The 12,203-nt window shown below is 36.3% G+C and overlaps 2 protein-coding genes across 2 annotated transcripts; one reads left to right on the forward strand and one right to left on the reverse strand.

Moving 5' to 3' along the window:
- The first annotated feature begins 234 nt into the window (after positions 1-234).
- Positions 235-2,075, forward strand: LOC113310710 (uncharacterized acetyltransferase At3g50280-like). The gene has a single exon (XM_026559461.1). It carries the CDS (start codon positions 329-331, stop codon positions 1,742-1,744), a length of 1,416 nt encoding a protein of 471 aa, XP_026415246.1. The 5' UTR covers positions 235-328; the 3' UTR covers positions 1,745-2,075.
- Positions 2,076-2,529: 454 nt separating this feature from the next.
- On the reverse strand, positions 2,530-7,210 carry LOC113312558. The gene is made up of 3 exons (XM_026561302.1): positions 6,983-7,210; positions 6,542-6,820; positions 2,530-2,619 (listed from the first exon to the last, which is right to left on the reverse strand). Exons 1-3 carry the CDS (start codon positions 7,208-7,210, stop codon positions 2,530-2,532), a joined length of 597 nt encoding a protein of 198 aa, XP_026417087.1.
- Positions 7,211-12,203: the final 4,993 nt, after the last annotated feature.

Genomic DNA, 12,203 nt, shown 5'->3' on the forward strand with positions numbered 1-12,203 from the left:
TCACTTTAACCTTAATGACACTGAGGCCAACTGCCTTCCTCCCAAGTTCGTTAAGAAATCCAAAATAAAGGAAGGCTCAACGGTATTGCTGCGCCCTTAATCAATTTCCTAGATATGATAAAATAGGAAGAGTGAGCGGGACAAGGAGTACCAAACATCCGCGCCCACCATAAACTTAAATAAAGTTCATGAACCCAAACAGACCTCCCATTTTTTTTCCTATATAAACTTCCCCCCACTCCTCTCTTCCATACCCATCTCCCGCACAACTGTTTTTAATTCTACTCCACTGATTCAAACTCACACATACAAAACAGGGTTCAAAAAAATGCCTTCTTCAGCTTCTAAAACCATGATAATCTCGCGATGCACAATAAAACCAGATCAAACATCAACAATCAAAGATCTTAAACTCTCTGTTTCTGATCTTCCTATGCTTTCATGTCATTACATTCAAAAAGGAGTTTTATTAACTCGTCCTGATAACATTCCATTTGATTCTCTAATCCCACTTCTCAAAATCTCACTCTCTAAAACTCTTTCTCATTTCCCTGCTCTCGCCGGTCGTATGAAAACGGATTCCTCCGGTTTCGTACACATCGATTGTAATGATCTTGGTGTCGATTTCGTCGAAGCTAATGCAACACATTTATCAATTCGTGATGTTCTACCACCACAAAACAGCAACCATGATAATAATGATTTGCCTCAAGTGATTAGAGAATTCTTTACTTATGATGGAGTTGTGAGTTATGACGGTCATTACAGACCTCTAGCTGCTGTGCAAGTGACGGAATTGTCTGATGGTGTTTTTATTGGTTGTGCTGTTAATCATGCCGTTACTGATGGTACATCTTTCTGGAATTTCTTCAATACTTTTGCAGAGATTACTAAAGGTGTTAAGAAGATTACGAAACAACCTGATTTTACTAGAAATTATGTGAAAGATTCTAAAGCTGTTCTTCAATTCCCCGACGGAAATCCAAAGGTAACGTTTGATGTTGATGCTCCATTAAGAGAGAGAATTTTCCATTTCAGCAGAGAATCGATTCTGAAATTGAAATCCAGAGCTAATAATTTCAAGAAATTCGAGAACGGGTATGAGATTATAGGGAAACTGAGCAACGATCAAAACCAAAACCCAAACGGGAAGCCGGCGGAAGTTAATCCAACGGTTGAGATTTCATCGTTTCAATCATTAAGTGCTCAATTATGGAGATCAGTAACACGAGCAAGAAAACTTCCGGCGAATAAACCGACGACGTTTCGGATGGCAGTTAACTGCCGTCACCGTTTAGAACCACGTATGAATCCGTATTATTTCGGTAACGCTATACAGAGTATCCCAACCATTGTTCCGATAGGCGAACTGTTGTCTAGAGATTTGTGCTGGAGTGCTGAGATGTTGAATAAAAATGTGAGGGCGCATAATCATGATACAGTGGTACAGGGAGTAGAAGAATGGGAGAAGAACCCAAGATGTTTCCCACTAGGGAACTTCGATGGTGCATCAATCACAATGGGAAGTTCACCGAGATTTCCGATGTATGATAATGATTTTGGGTGGGGTCGACCATTAGCTGTACGTAGTGGTAAGGCTAATAAATTTGATGGGAAAATATCAGCTTTTCCAGGGAGAGATGGTGGTGGAAGTGTTGATCTTGAAGTTTGTTTATCACCTGATGCTATGTCAGGTCTTGAAAATGATACTGAGTTTATGCAGTATGTAACAGACTTGCTTTGATTTTGGTTGCTTTTAATTGGTGTGGTTAGACAACAAAAAATAATATCCAAGCAAGGTACTCGTTATTGTGACTTATTAAAAGAAGTAATTTGCCAGTTGCGTTCCAGTTCGATTTTGTGCACACTCCCAACAGCATGCACATCGCATCTCTATCTCTTCTGGTATAATTTTTGACGATACAGATAACCTATTGCCTTCCACAAAAAATCGATCTTTCATTTTTTCAATTGTACCTTGAACTTATGTTCTGATGGAAGTTGGAATTGAGGTTAGCACAAAATATGTTACTAGTTCGAAATACAGTTCATTGATATTAACATGCAACGATTTTATCACCATGCTGGATACATCCGCTATTATAGTGCACAAAACTTAAATTAGTGGAAAATCTAATGCTTTCTCCTTTTGTTAGTGGCATGCACTCCAGCAAGTTGTCACTTAATTGTTAGATACAGTAATGGGATATTTTGAGTTTAGGATATTTATAACAATCTAGAATTCCATGCTTAAAAGTTGAATCACAGTTGACAGTTGGAACATGTTACAGACAAAAGATAAACAGATATTATCGGACTCAAGTTGATACGGCACTATCTAATTACCAAGTAGGCGAAACGCTGGAAGATGATGCAATCAGGGACGGAGCAAGAAATTCCATATAAGGGAAGCGAATTTGAAAAAAAAAATTATTTAAGAGGGCTTATTAAGAAACATTTTTTTAATTAGTAAGAATTTAAAGAAATCACCAACGAATTAACCAGGAATATGGGGGTGGAGGCCACCCCTCAACACAGCTCCGTTCCTGGATACAATGCAGTTTTGAGCCAATCACTAACACTGATATCTTCTCCAGCAGTCAGCTTGAATTCACTTATCTGAAAATATGATAGGCACTATGGGAAACCAACTTTTTAGGAACTAGGGAATTGAAACAGTATGCTCAGGTTGACTGAAGTCAAAGATAGGTGACAATCTTTTAATCATGCTCCCTCAGTCAAAGTATGCTCATGTTGACTGAAGTCAAAGTTAGGCGGAGTTTGCCGATTCTCTTAGTCAAACGAGATTTCTATGGATTTTCATAGATTTTTAATTTGAGTGACTCCCAGAGATTCTCCGAAAATCTAGAGATTTCTAGTGATTCTCTGATAGTGTTTTAGAGAGTCTTTGTGACTTGTGGAGACAAAAAATGAGATTTGTAGGGACAAAAAAATCCTGGCATTTTTAGGGCGACCCCAAAAGAATTAGGGGCGACACAAAAATACAAAAAAGGTCACCGAAACCTAAAACAAAGCCACCCCTTATCTCAAATTTTTCGAAATGGCAAATATGCCCTCCATAATCGGTAGTTAAGTTTACAATGGGGAGAAATTTATTATATAGATGAGATTCCATTTTCACATGATCGAGAACAACCCAAAATGGGTAGATAATGGAGCACCATGTCTACCGACTACTGAGCTAAAATATATATATAATCGGTACAAAATGATATTTAATTGGCTTCCGATTACAATGTAGCCCCAAATTCAAAATTTTCAAAAACCAATGGGAATTTTGGATTTCTCTATTTTCACAATCGGTAGTTTCATGATGTTTATTTCCTACCGATTGACAATCGGTAGTTTCGTGATGTTCGTTATCTACCGATTGTGGTAGTGGCCCCAAATTCAAAATGTTCAAAAACCAATGGGAATTTTGGATTTCTCTATTTTCACAATCGGTAATTTCATGATGTTTATTGCCTACCGATTGACAATCGGTAATTTCGTGATGTTCGTTATCTACCGATTGTGGTAGTAGCCCCAAATTCAAAATTTTCAAAAACCAATGGAATTTTGGATTTCTCTATTTTCAGAATCGGTAGTTTCATGATGTTTATTGCCTACAGATTGACAACTGGTAGTTTCGTGATGTTCGTTATCTTCCGATTGTGGTAGTACCCCCATATTCAAAATTTTCAAAAACCAATGGAATTTTGGATTTCTCTATTTTCACAATCGGTAGTTTTATGATGTTTATTGCCTATCGATTGTATAAGCGGTAGTTGCATTATGTTCACTATCTACCGATTATGGTAGTAGCCCCAAATTCAAAATTTTCAGAAACCAATAGAATTTTGGATTTATCTATTTTCACAATCGGTAGTTTCATGATGTTTATTGCCTACCGATTGACAATCGGTAGTTTTGTGATGTTCGTTATCTACCGATTGTGGTAGTAGCCCTAAATTCGAAATTTTCAAAAACCAATGGAATTTTGGATTTCTCTATTTTCACAATCGGTAGTTTCATGATGTTTATTGCCTACCGATTGTACAATCGGTAGTTTTATAATGTTCATTATCTACCGATTATGGTAGTCGCCCCATATTCAAAATTTTCAAAAACCAATGGAATTTTGAGTATCTCTTTTTTCATAATCGGTAGTTTTGTGATGTTTATTATCTACCGATTGTGATAGTAGCCCCAAATTTAATTTTTCAAAACAAAGCAACGAAAAGAAGAACACGGTCATAATCGGTAGGTTAAATCAATACCAAACTACCGATTGTAAAAGGGCATATAGGTATTTTCTAATCATTAGGACATCCCATAACCACACCTATGGGTTGGGAATAAAAAAGTCGCTCCTAATTCTTTCGTGGTCGCCCCTAAAAATGCTAGGAAAAAAATGAGACTTGTAGAAAGTTTATGTGATTTGTGGAGACAAAATTGTATGATATCCCCTAATTAATTCCAAACATTATTAATTTTCTTATTATTCACGTTACAGTAATAATAAAAGTACCATGACTAGCTCCCTAATAAAATATGTGTCCATTGTCAAAATAAATCTCAGTGTTATCTTATGCCGAAGTTTCATTCACTTTATTTCACTCGTCCCACATTTTATTTTATATGCTTTCTCACCACTGATTTTCTATGTGGAGTTTTCCAACAACATAAAATCGGGAAAAAAATATCATAACTTCTAAAAAGTATATTTTAAAATCGATATATATATCACAAAGAATCACATAGCCGATTTTAAAATATATATTCTCCAATTTAAAAAATCCATTTCCAAGTGGCCCTTAAGCGTATTACTACACAAGGAGAGAAAAAAATGGTTCACTCCTAAAACCAAAAAATCTCCAAATTTCCAAGTCTCCCGAAATATCACCTCTTGAGGAAAGATTTCTACCATGCCTATTTTCAAGAAAAAGTCTCTCCAAATCTCTGAAAACAACAAATCAATGACTTTCAATTCTCCTTCGAATAACAAGAGTGTTGGAATGACTCTTATGAAATCCTAAGCCAATAACAAGGAGTTTCTGAGAATTTAAAGGACTTGAAAAAAGTCTCTAACCAATAACAAGAGACATTAAGAGACTCCCCAAAAGTCTCTATGGACTAACAATAGATTTGCGAATTTCCGAGACGTCATTCAAAATCTCATTTGACTACCCCTATTAGAACTAATAAAAAGTAAATTGGATTTCATAAATATCTATCATCAATTTGTAAGATATGAAACATTAATTTATCTGGGGATACTTTTATTGCAGTTGCCACTATAAAATCAGGCCGGCTGTATTAAAAAGTATCCCCAATTTGTGGGGTATCTCTCAAATATAGGTTCATAAATAAGGATATGTGTAAGAAAGATTATTTTGAAATTGGATTTCCATATATATAATGGGACAATTAAAATCCAAAACTCCGTGTTTATATAAGGAAAGTAGGGAGTGGTATATTCACATTGAGCCAAATATTAGCTACCACATCCGGCCAAATATTATACAATATGGTTTGAGTGTTTTTATGAACATTATCCAAACCATATTTGCGATGCACATGCATCAATTTTACTTCTTTAACAACATCAAATTTGATAATAATGATTTTTTTTTCGTAAAATAAAATTTAATATTCTTATTTATACTCATTACGTAGGTAATTCAAAGGGCTTTTCAAATATATTAATTTTACAAAAATACGATGTGTGTTTTAAAAGAGAGTCCATCTATGTGCACCCGTGTTTAACCAGGGTGCACGTTCCTCCCCTCCTAATTAGCTAGAATTCTCTCACGTTATCTATTATTTCAACTTTTTTTTAACAAAATTTTAAATATGTATCGGGAATTACCAATAGCATTACTGCACGTCACATTCTAGAACTCCATTAATTTTGATTTTCTTTTTCTTCTCTCTTCTAACGAACACAGAAAATGGAAGGTCCGATTCGTTGGATTTCATATATGTACTGAACAAAACAAACCCATCTCAATCAACAAGAGAGTATGTAGAAAATCTGATATAAAAGACTTAATGAAAGAACACAGAAATAAACTCAAACAAACTTCTCTTAATTAATGTATTTCGACTCATGGCTCAACAACCTATTTATATGACTAACAAACTTGACTCTCAAGTAAAAAGACTTTCCTAAAATAATCAAATTCTAACAAAGAAACTTCTAGACAATTCTCACGTAAACAAACTCTTAAAAACAGTAATACTTGCAACCCAAGTAAATTTCTAATTACCGTACCACCGTATCAAAAATACTTGTTGATCCATTCACATCGTGTCAACTGTACCAGTTGATCCAACCTCATTCTGTCAACTCTTATAGTTGATCCATACTACTTGTATCAACAACACTTGTTGATCCCTTTTGTCTTCTTCATAGTATCTTGGTTTATTCTTCAACATCCTCCCTTAAACCAAGATACTCTTTGCTAATCATTCCTAGCTTTCCACGCAAGTAAATGAAAGTGTTAGACTTCAAATACTTGGTGAAAATATCAGCTACTTGTTCTTCACTTTCAACAAAATCCACAGCTATCTCCTTGTTACTGAAAAGCTCTCTGATGTAATGATACTTAATATCAATGTGTTTACTTCTTCCATGAAGCACAAGATTCTTAGTTAGTGAAATTGTCGACTTATTATCACAAACTATTGTTGTTGGTGTTGTTTGTTCTTGAAACAATGACTTCAACATCATTCTTAACCATACAGCCTGTGCAGCACAGTTGCTAGCAGCTATATACTCAGCTTCTGTTGTAGATAATGCAACAACTTGTTGCTTCTTAGATGACCAAGAGAAAAAACTAGTTCCCAACTGAAATCCATAACCTGATGTACTTCTTCTTTCTTCGGTATCTCCAGCCCAATCACTATCAGTAAAACCAACCAAATTTGGATCTTCTGAAACAGTATATAAGATTCACATGATTGTTGTTCCTTTTACATACTTCGGAATACGTTTTGCAGCTTGTAAATATGATTGTCTAGGAGATTCCATGAACCTACTAACCAACCCAACTGCATACATGATATCAGGTCTTGTAGCAGTCAAATATCTCAAACATCCAACAAGACCTTTAAATTCTGTTGAATTCACAAGCTCTCCTAATCCATCTTTTGTTAACTTCAGTCTCTCTTCTACTGGTGTTAAAATTGGATTACAATTATCCATCTTGAAAGGCTTCAAAATTCCTTCAACATACCTTTGTTGATTAATAAAAATTCCTCTTTCAGTTTGTTGTACTTCAATACCAAGAAAATATGACATCAAACCAAGATCTGTCATTTCAAATTCCTTCACCATATCCTCCCTGAATTCATTAATCATCTCAGAACTATTTCCAGTAAATATGAGATCATCCACATACAAACATACTATAATATGATTTCCAAGAGTATCAGCTTTCAAATATAGAGTATGCTCATGTGGACATCTTGTAAATCCTTTCTCAAGAAAATAAGAGTCTATTCTTGTATACCAAGCTCTTGGTGCTTGTTTCAAACAATACAAAGCTTTGTTTAGCTTGTATACTTCATTCTCCTCCCCCTCTATAATATAGCCAGCTGGTTGTTCTACATAAACTTCTTCTTCCAATACTCCATTCAAGAATGCTGACTTCACATCCATCTGAAATATCTTCCAATGCTTTTGTGCAACTAAAGCAATGATCATCCTTACTGTATCAAGTATTGCAACTTGTGCAAATACTTCTGAATAATCAACTCCTTGTCTTTATTTATAACCCTTAGCTACTAACCTTGCTTTCAGTCTTTCTATTTCACCATTTGACTTGTATTTTGTTTTGTAAACCCACTTAACACTAATAGGTTTCTTACCAGGTGAAAGTGTTGTTATTTCCCAAGTATTATTCTTCTCAATTGACTCCAATTCTTTTTTGTGAGTGTAAAACTTTCGTAAACATTTTAAAACTTCAAGGTCATATTTGACTTCAAATCTTCCTCCCATGTTTTCGTTTCGACTCTACTCAATCTGAAACTCTGAGGAGAAAACCAAAGAAACAGAAAAATCACCACCACCATCCACCACCCTCCACCTCCAGATTCATCCTGTTTGAGTGTCACCACCACCGCCGCCCTCTTCTTTGTTTCTTCCTTTCTCCATCCTCTTCGTTTCTAAATCTGAAACTAAACGAAACCAGCCAACATTGAAGAAGAATCACTATCATCATCCTCCTTCAACCTTCTTTAACTTCTCATTCAAATTCACAACCTGTTCACCACCACCAGTACCAAATTCGTTCTCTTCATTCTACACCACTACCACAAAATCTCCATTGACAGTTTAACACTATCTTCACTCTTCAGTCCACTTCTGAATCGATTGAGCCACCACCGCCACTAACTACGGTAAGCAGAAACACCATCAGCACCACCTTAACCAACATCAACACTATCACCTGGTAAATATGCATTCTTTTCTTTTCTGTCTTCTTCATAGTATCTTGGATTATTCTTCAATAGAGTAGAAATGAAATTGATAGTATTCAACCTAACAAGAGAAAATAGATGAAATTAATAGTATTTGTATTTCATCGTTGATTTATTTGCATAAAATTGATCCAGTTGAAAAAGATTTTTTAGTGATTTGAGTTGCGAAAAATTCTGACTAATTTGGGTTGTTCCATCAAAACATCAATAGCCCTACCAAGTAGACAGATTGTGTCGGTTGTTGAAGGCTTTTATATCATCATTTCTTAAGATAACAACTGCAAATAATATTTTGATCAATGATTAGGTACTTTGAAATTTCATATGATTCTCGACTCCGAGAAATGTATCCAGTGTTTAAACAACACTAATTTGCTTTAAAAAAATGAGCAATATCACTTTTATATTGTTCACAAGTTCTGGCGATGCAAGTACATATTGCAAACAAAGAGCAAAAATGTTATATTTAGAGGAAAAAGCTCAAGCAAAAGCAAAGAGCAAAAATGTTACATACTGACACATACTTTCTTAGCTTTTCAAACAAAGTGAAGAGAGAAAAGACTAAAGCAGAGACCAATGCAGTTAACAGCCCTGCAAAAATCACGCCTGCAATGCCTAAAATGCAATACAACAGTATCGAAACAAATGGAAATTCCTGAACATGCACTTCCACTCCATCTCTCCTTTTCAGTCTCAAATTAAAAGCCCTTTCTGAACACCTCGCACAACCAGAGCGCGAGTAGAATTCAGCTACAGATAATGCGATACCAAACTGCAGTTGCAACAGATGAAGTACTCAGTGACTGCAGCAAGATATCGATATTGTCTTGTAAAGAATCACGAGTAAAACAGTGACTGCAGAAAAATACCAGTTCTGTCTTGAGAAAGCACGAGTATCCAGAGAAGGTATACAATGCATAGGCAAAGCAGGTAGACTGCAGTAGAGGACTGCAGCAAAAAAACAATCTGCCTAGTATGGAAATACAAAAATCCAGAACAGAAAACTACAGAAAGTGAACATTCCTTCCTTGAACTGAAATCAATTCAGTCAACCTCCAAACAATCTCACAATCCTCTCCTTCTGCGATCGAAGACTGCATAATATATTAGTGAAAAGTCGGCCAAATCCAAGTCTGCAGGTGAAGAATTCCAAGACTGCAGTCGGAAACCAAGACTGCAGTACAGATTTAGGATCTACAGGACTCTGAAGTAAAGGCTATTACCCACCCATAAGAGTTTCCCAGTTGCTCCAGATGAGACTAGGATTTACTAAATTAAAAGTGCCTTCAAGTTGAAACAACAATCAGTGCAAGTGAAGGGTCTGAATTACAAACACAACTTTTCTAAGAAAAGCATAAGATGGAACTGAAATATTCCTACAAATTTTGAGCCACACATGAACTACAAAAGACTAAAATAAGAAAGAAAATAGTCGTTGTAGATGGGGGAAAACGGTTCGCTGTTTTTTTAGGAAAGTGAAGAGACGATCGTGCGGACGAGACTCCTCAACCGAGCAAACTTCTTAACCTCAAACAGATGCACTGCATGGAGTGCTTTGAGTTCAAGAGATCAATCTGTAGGACTCCGGCCTAAACCAAGTCAATGACCGTTCCAGAGTAAATTCGACCACAAAAAGGGAGATGGGTTGATCTGTAAGAGGGAAGCTGAGAATTGTGTGAGATCAATGATGATCAAGGATTGTGGACGTGTTGTGGGTTTCTGCAAATTGATGAACTGCTGAGTTCTATGAATAAGTTTCGATCGAGAGAATTGTTGTGCTTCAGTCATCGATTTGGGACTTATTTATATTGTCAGAATAGTAAACACATTGATCCCAGTAAGTGCGACGGTTTCTTGAGTGAAAGAGTGGGCAAGTGGGAGATCGTGGTAAAATCAGTTCCATGTCGTGTGGAACCTTGATTGATCATCCACCCACTACTTTTCTAACTCACTCAACCGCTTGCACGACTTACTCACATTTCCCACATGTTGTAGGCCGCAAGACCAAAACCCTAATTGATATCCCCCATGTGACGTGATTGATATCTCACGAATGTGGAGTCTGCAAAGCAGACATGTATTTGATTAGTCAGTCGTTGACTTGATTATACACTGAGTCTAAGTTTTGTTAAATTGATCATGATTGACGAATGCTCAGTGATTCATGGATTGAACATGTTAGACTATTGTTCTTGAATGATGTTGATATTGCTCGTCTGAGCAAATATTGTAAATTCGATGAATTGTTGAATATTGAGCTGAATCAATATTCGACGGTAAATTACTGAATATTGATAGTTAGATCAATATTCGAGCATTTGAGTGAGTATTGCTCATTCGACAAATTATTGAATATTGATAGTTGGATCAATATTCGAGCAACTGAGCAAGTATTGCTCATTCGATGAATTATTGGTAACGTGACCCAATAAAATATTAATTAAAATATTGGTAGCCTACCAAATATTATATAATTAATACGGATGTTGATTGCTGGGTCAACATAAATTTATTAGTGTTTGAAATTGCTCAAAATCATGATTTGCAGAGCATTTATTCGAAACCCTAATTTTGATCAATTGTTCATCAATTGATGATTTATTGAAAATAGGCCACTCAGTGAAGGAGTAACCGGCTACATGGGATGATGGACGATGTCACATGCCCATTTAATCGCCTAAAATTTTCATGGGACATGACCGGCAATGACTGTATTTCAGTGAATCAACTTCATCCACAATCGCTCAGCCTTGCATACTCGTATCAAAGTACGCATCTGCCTTCACTCATAAGGCTTTGCACAACGGAAGTTTTTTCTTCTTTCTTTCTAACTCTTCATGCCCCCATAAGCATAAGAGGTTCTTCCATGTACTTAATCAATTCTCACACAAACCAGCAACACAATGAACACAAAGTATACTGTAACAAACCCATTTTATTGCATTAAAGGAAGATTACAAACTTCTGTCCATCACATGGACTAAACAAGGCCATCATTCTCTTAATGATGCCTTATTCTCTCACGTATGAAACTACATGTCTACAAAACTTTCTCCTATGTAAGCCTACTGGTTTTCCCACTCCTTAGGACTATGTATACAGCAAACTCACTAGCCAAAACCGTGCACAACACTTGCACATGCATGGAACAGCCATGTGTCCCATCAGGTAGTTTCCATAACCGCCTACATTGCTTTTTTAACTACTAACTTTTAAGTTGTCTAGCCAATTGACGCCACACCTGTTCTTGGTGGTTATGAACACTCCCACATGGTTATAAACTCACTTTATAACCGTTCTCCTTTGTCACGCGTCATTGGCATGCTTGTGAAGCTCGTAACCAACTTGTAACCGTCACTTAAGCCGTATTGCACAACTATTGTGCTTTACCGAATTCTGCCTTGTTCCGATGCTCAGCCACCTTGTCCCTGCATGCTTATTGCTCTAAACTAAAGCACGAAAAATCCATGTACTTCAATCACTAAGGCCAACTCCTTAAGCTCATTCTAGTTTCTTATGCGTCATTTGCTTCACCTAACCAATTTGCTCGACAATAACAATGCCACTCTTGCGTTGCTTGCTTGTTTGCACTGTTCAAGCTTTGGCCAGCCTTGAACTAATGCCATAGACCAACTCATGGTATATTCTTCACTCTTGCATCATCATTGAGTTTGGGCCAACTCAATTCCACGGATATGCATCAATGCCAACATCGC

This window comes from Papaver somniferum, chromosome 9 (genome assembly GCF_003573695.1).
Source record: "Papaver somniferum cultivar HN1 chromosome 9, ASM357369v1, whole genome shotgun sequence".
Taxonomy (NCBI): Eukaryota; Viridiplantae; Streptophyta; class Magnoliopsida; order Ranunculales; family Papaveraceae; genus Papaver; species Papaver somniferum.

What these genes read in the sequence shown, in the direction of transcription:
- LOC113310710 (XM_026559461.1), top strand. Translation starts at nt 329, where the DNA reads ATGCCTTCTTCAGCTTCTAAAACCATGATAATCTCGCGATGCACAATA.
- LOC113312558 (XM_026561302.1), bottom strand. Translation starts at nt 7,210, where the DNA reads ATGGATAATTGTAATCCAATTTTAACACCAGTAGAAGAGAGACTGAAG. An exon ending in CAAAACGTATTCCGAAGTAT is followed by an intron (nt 6,821 to 6,982) that starts GTAAAAGGAACA and finishes TGGTCATCTAAG; the next exon opens with AAGCAACAAGTTGTTGCATT. An exon ending in TTGTTGAAAGTGAAGAACAA is followed by an intron (nt 2,620 to 6,541) that starts GTAGCTGATATT and finishes TCATATTTTCAG; the next exon opens with ATAAGTGAATTCAAGCTGAC.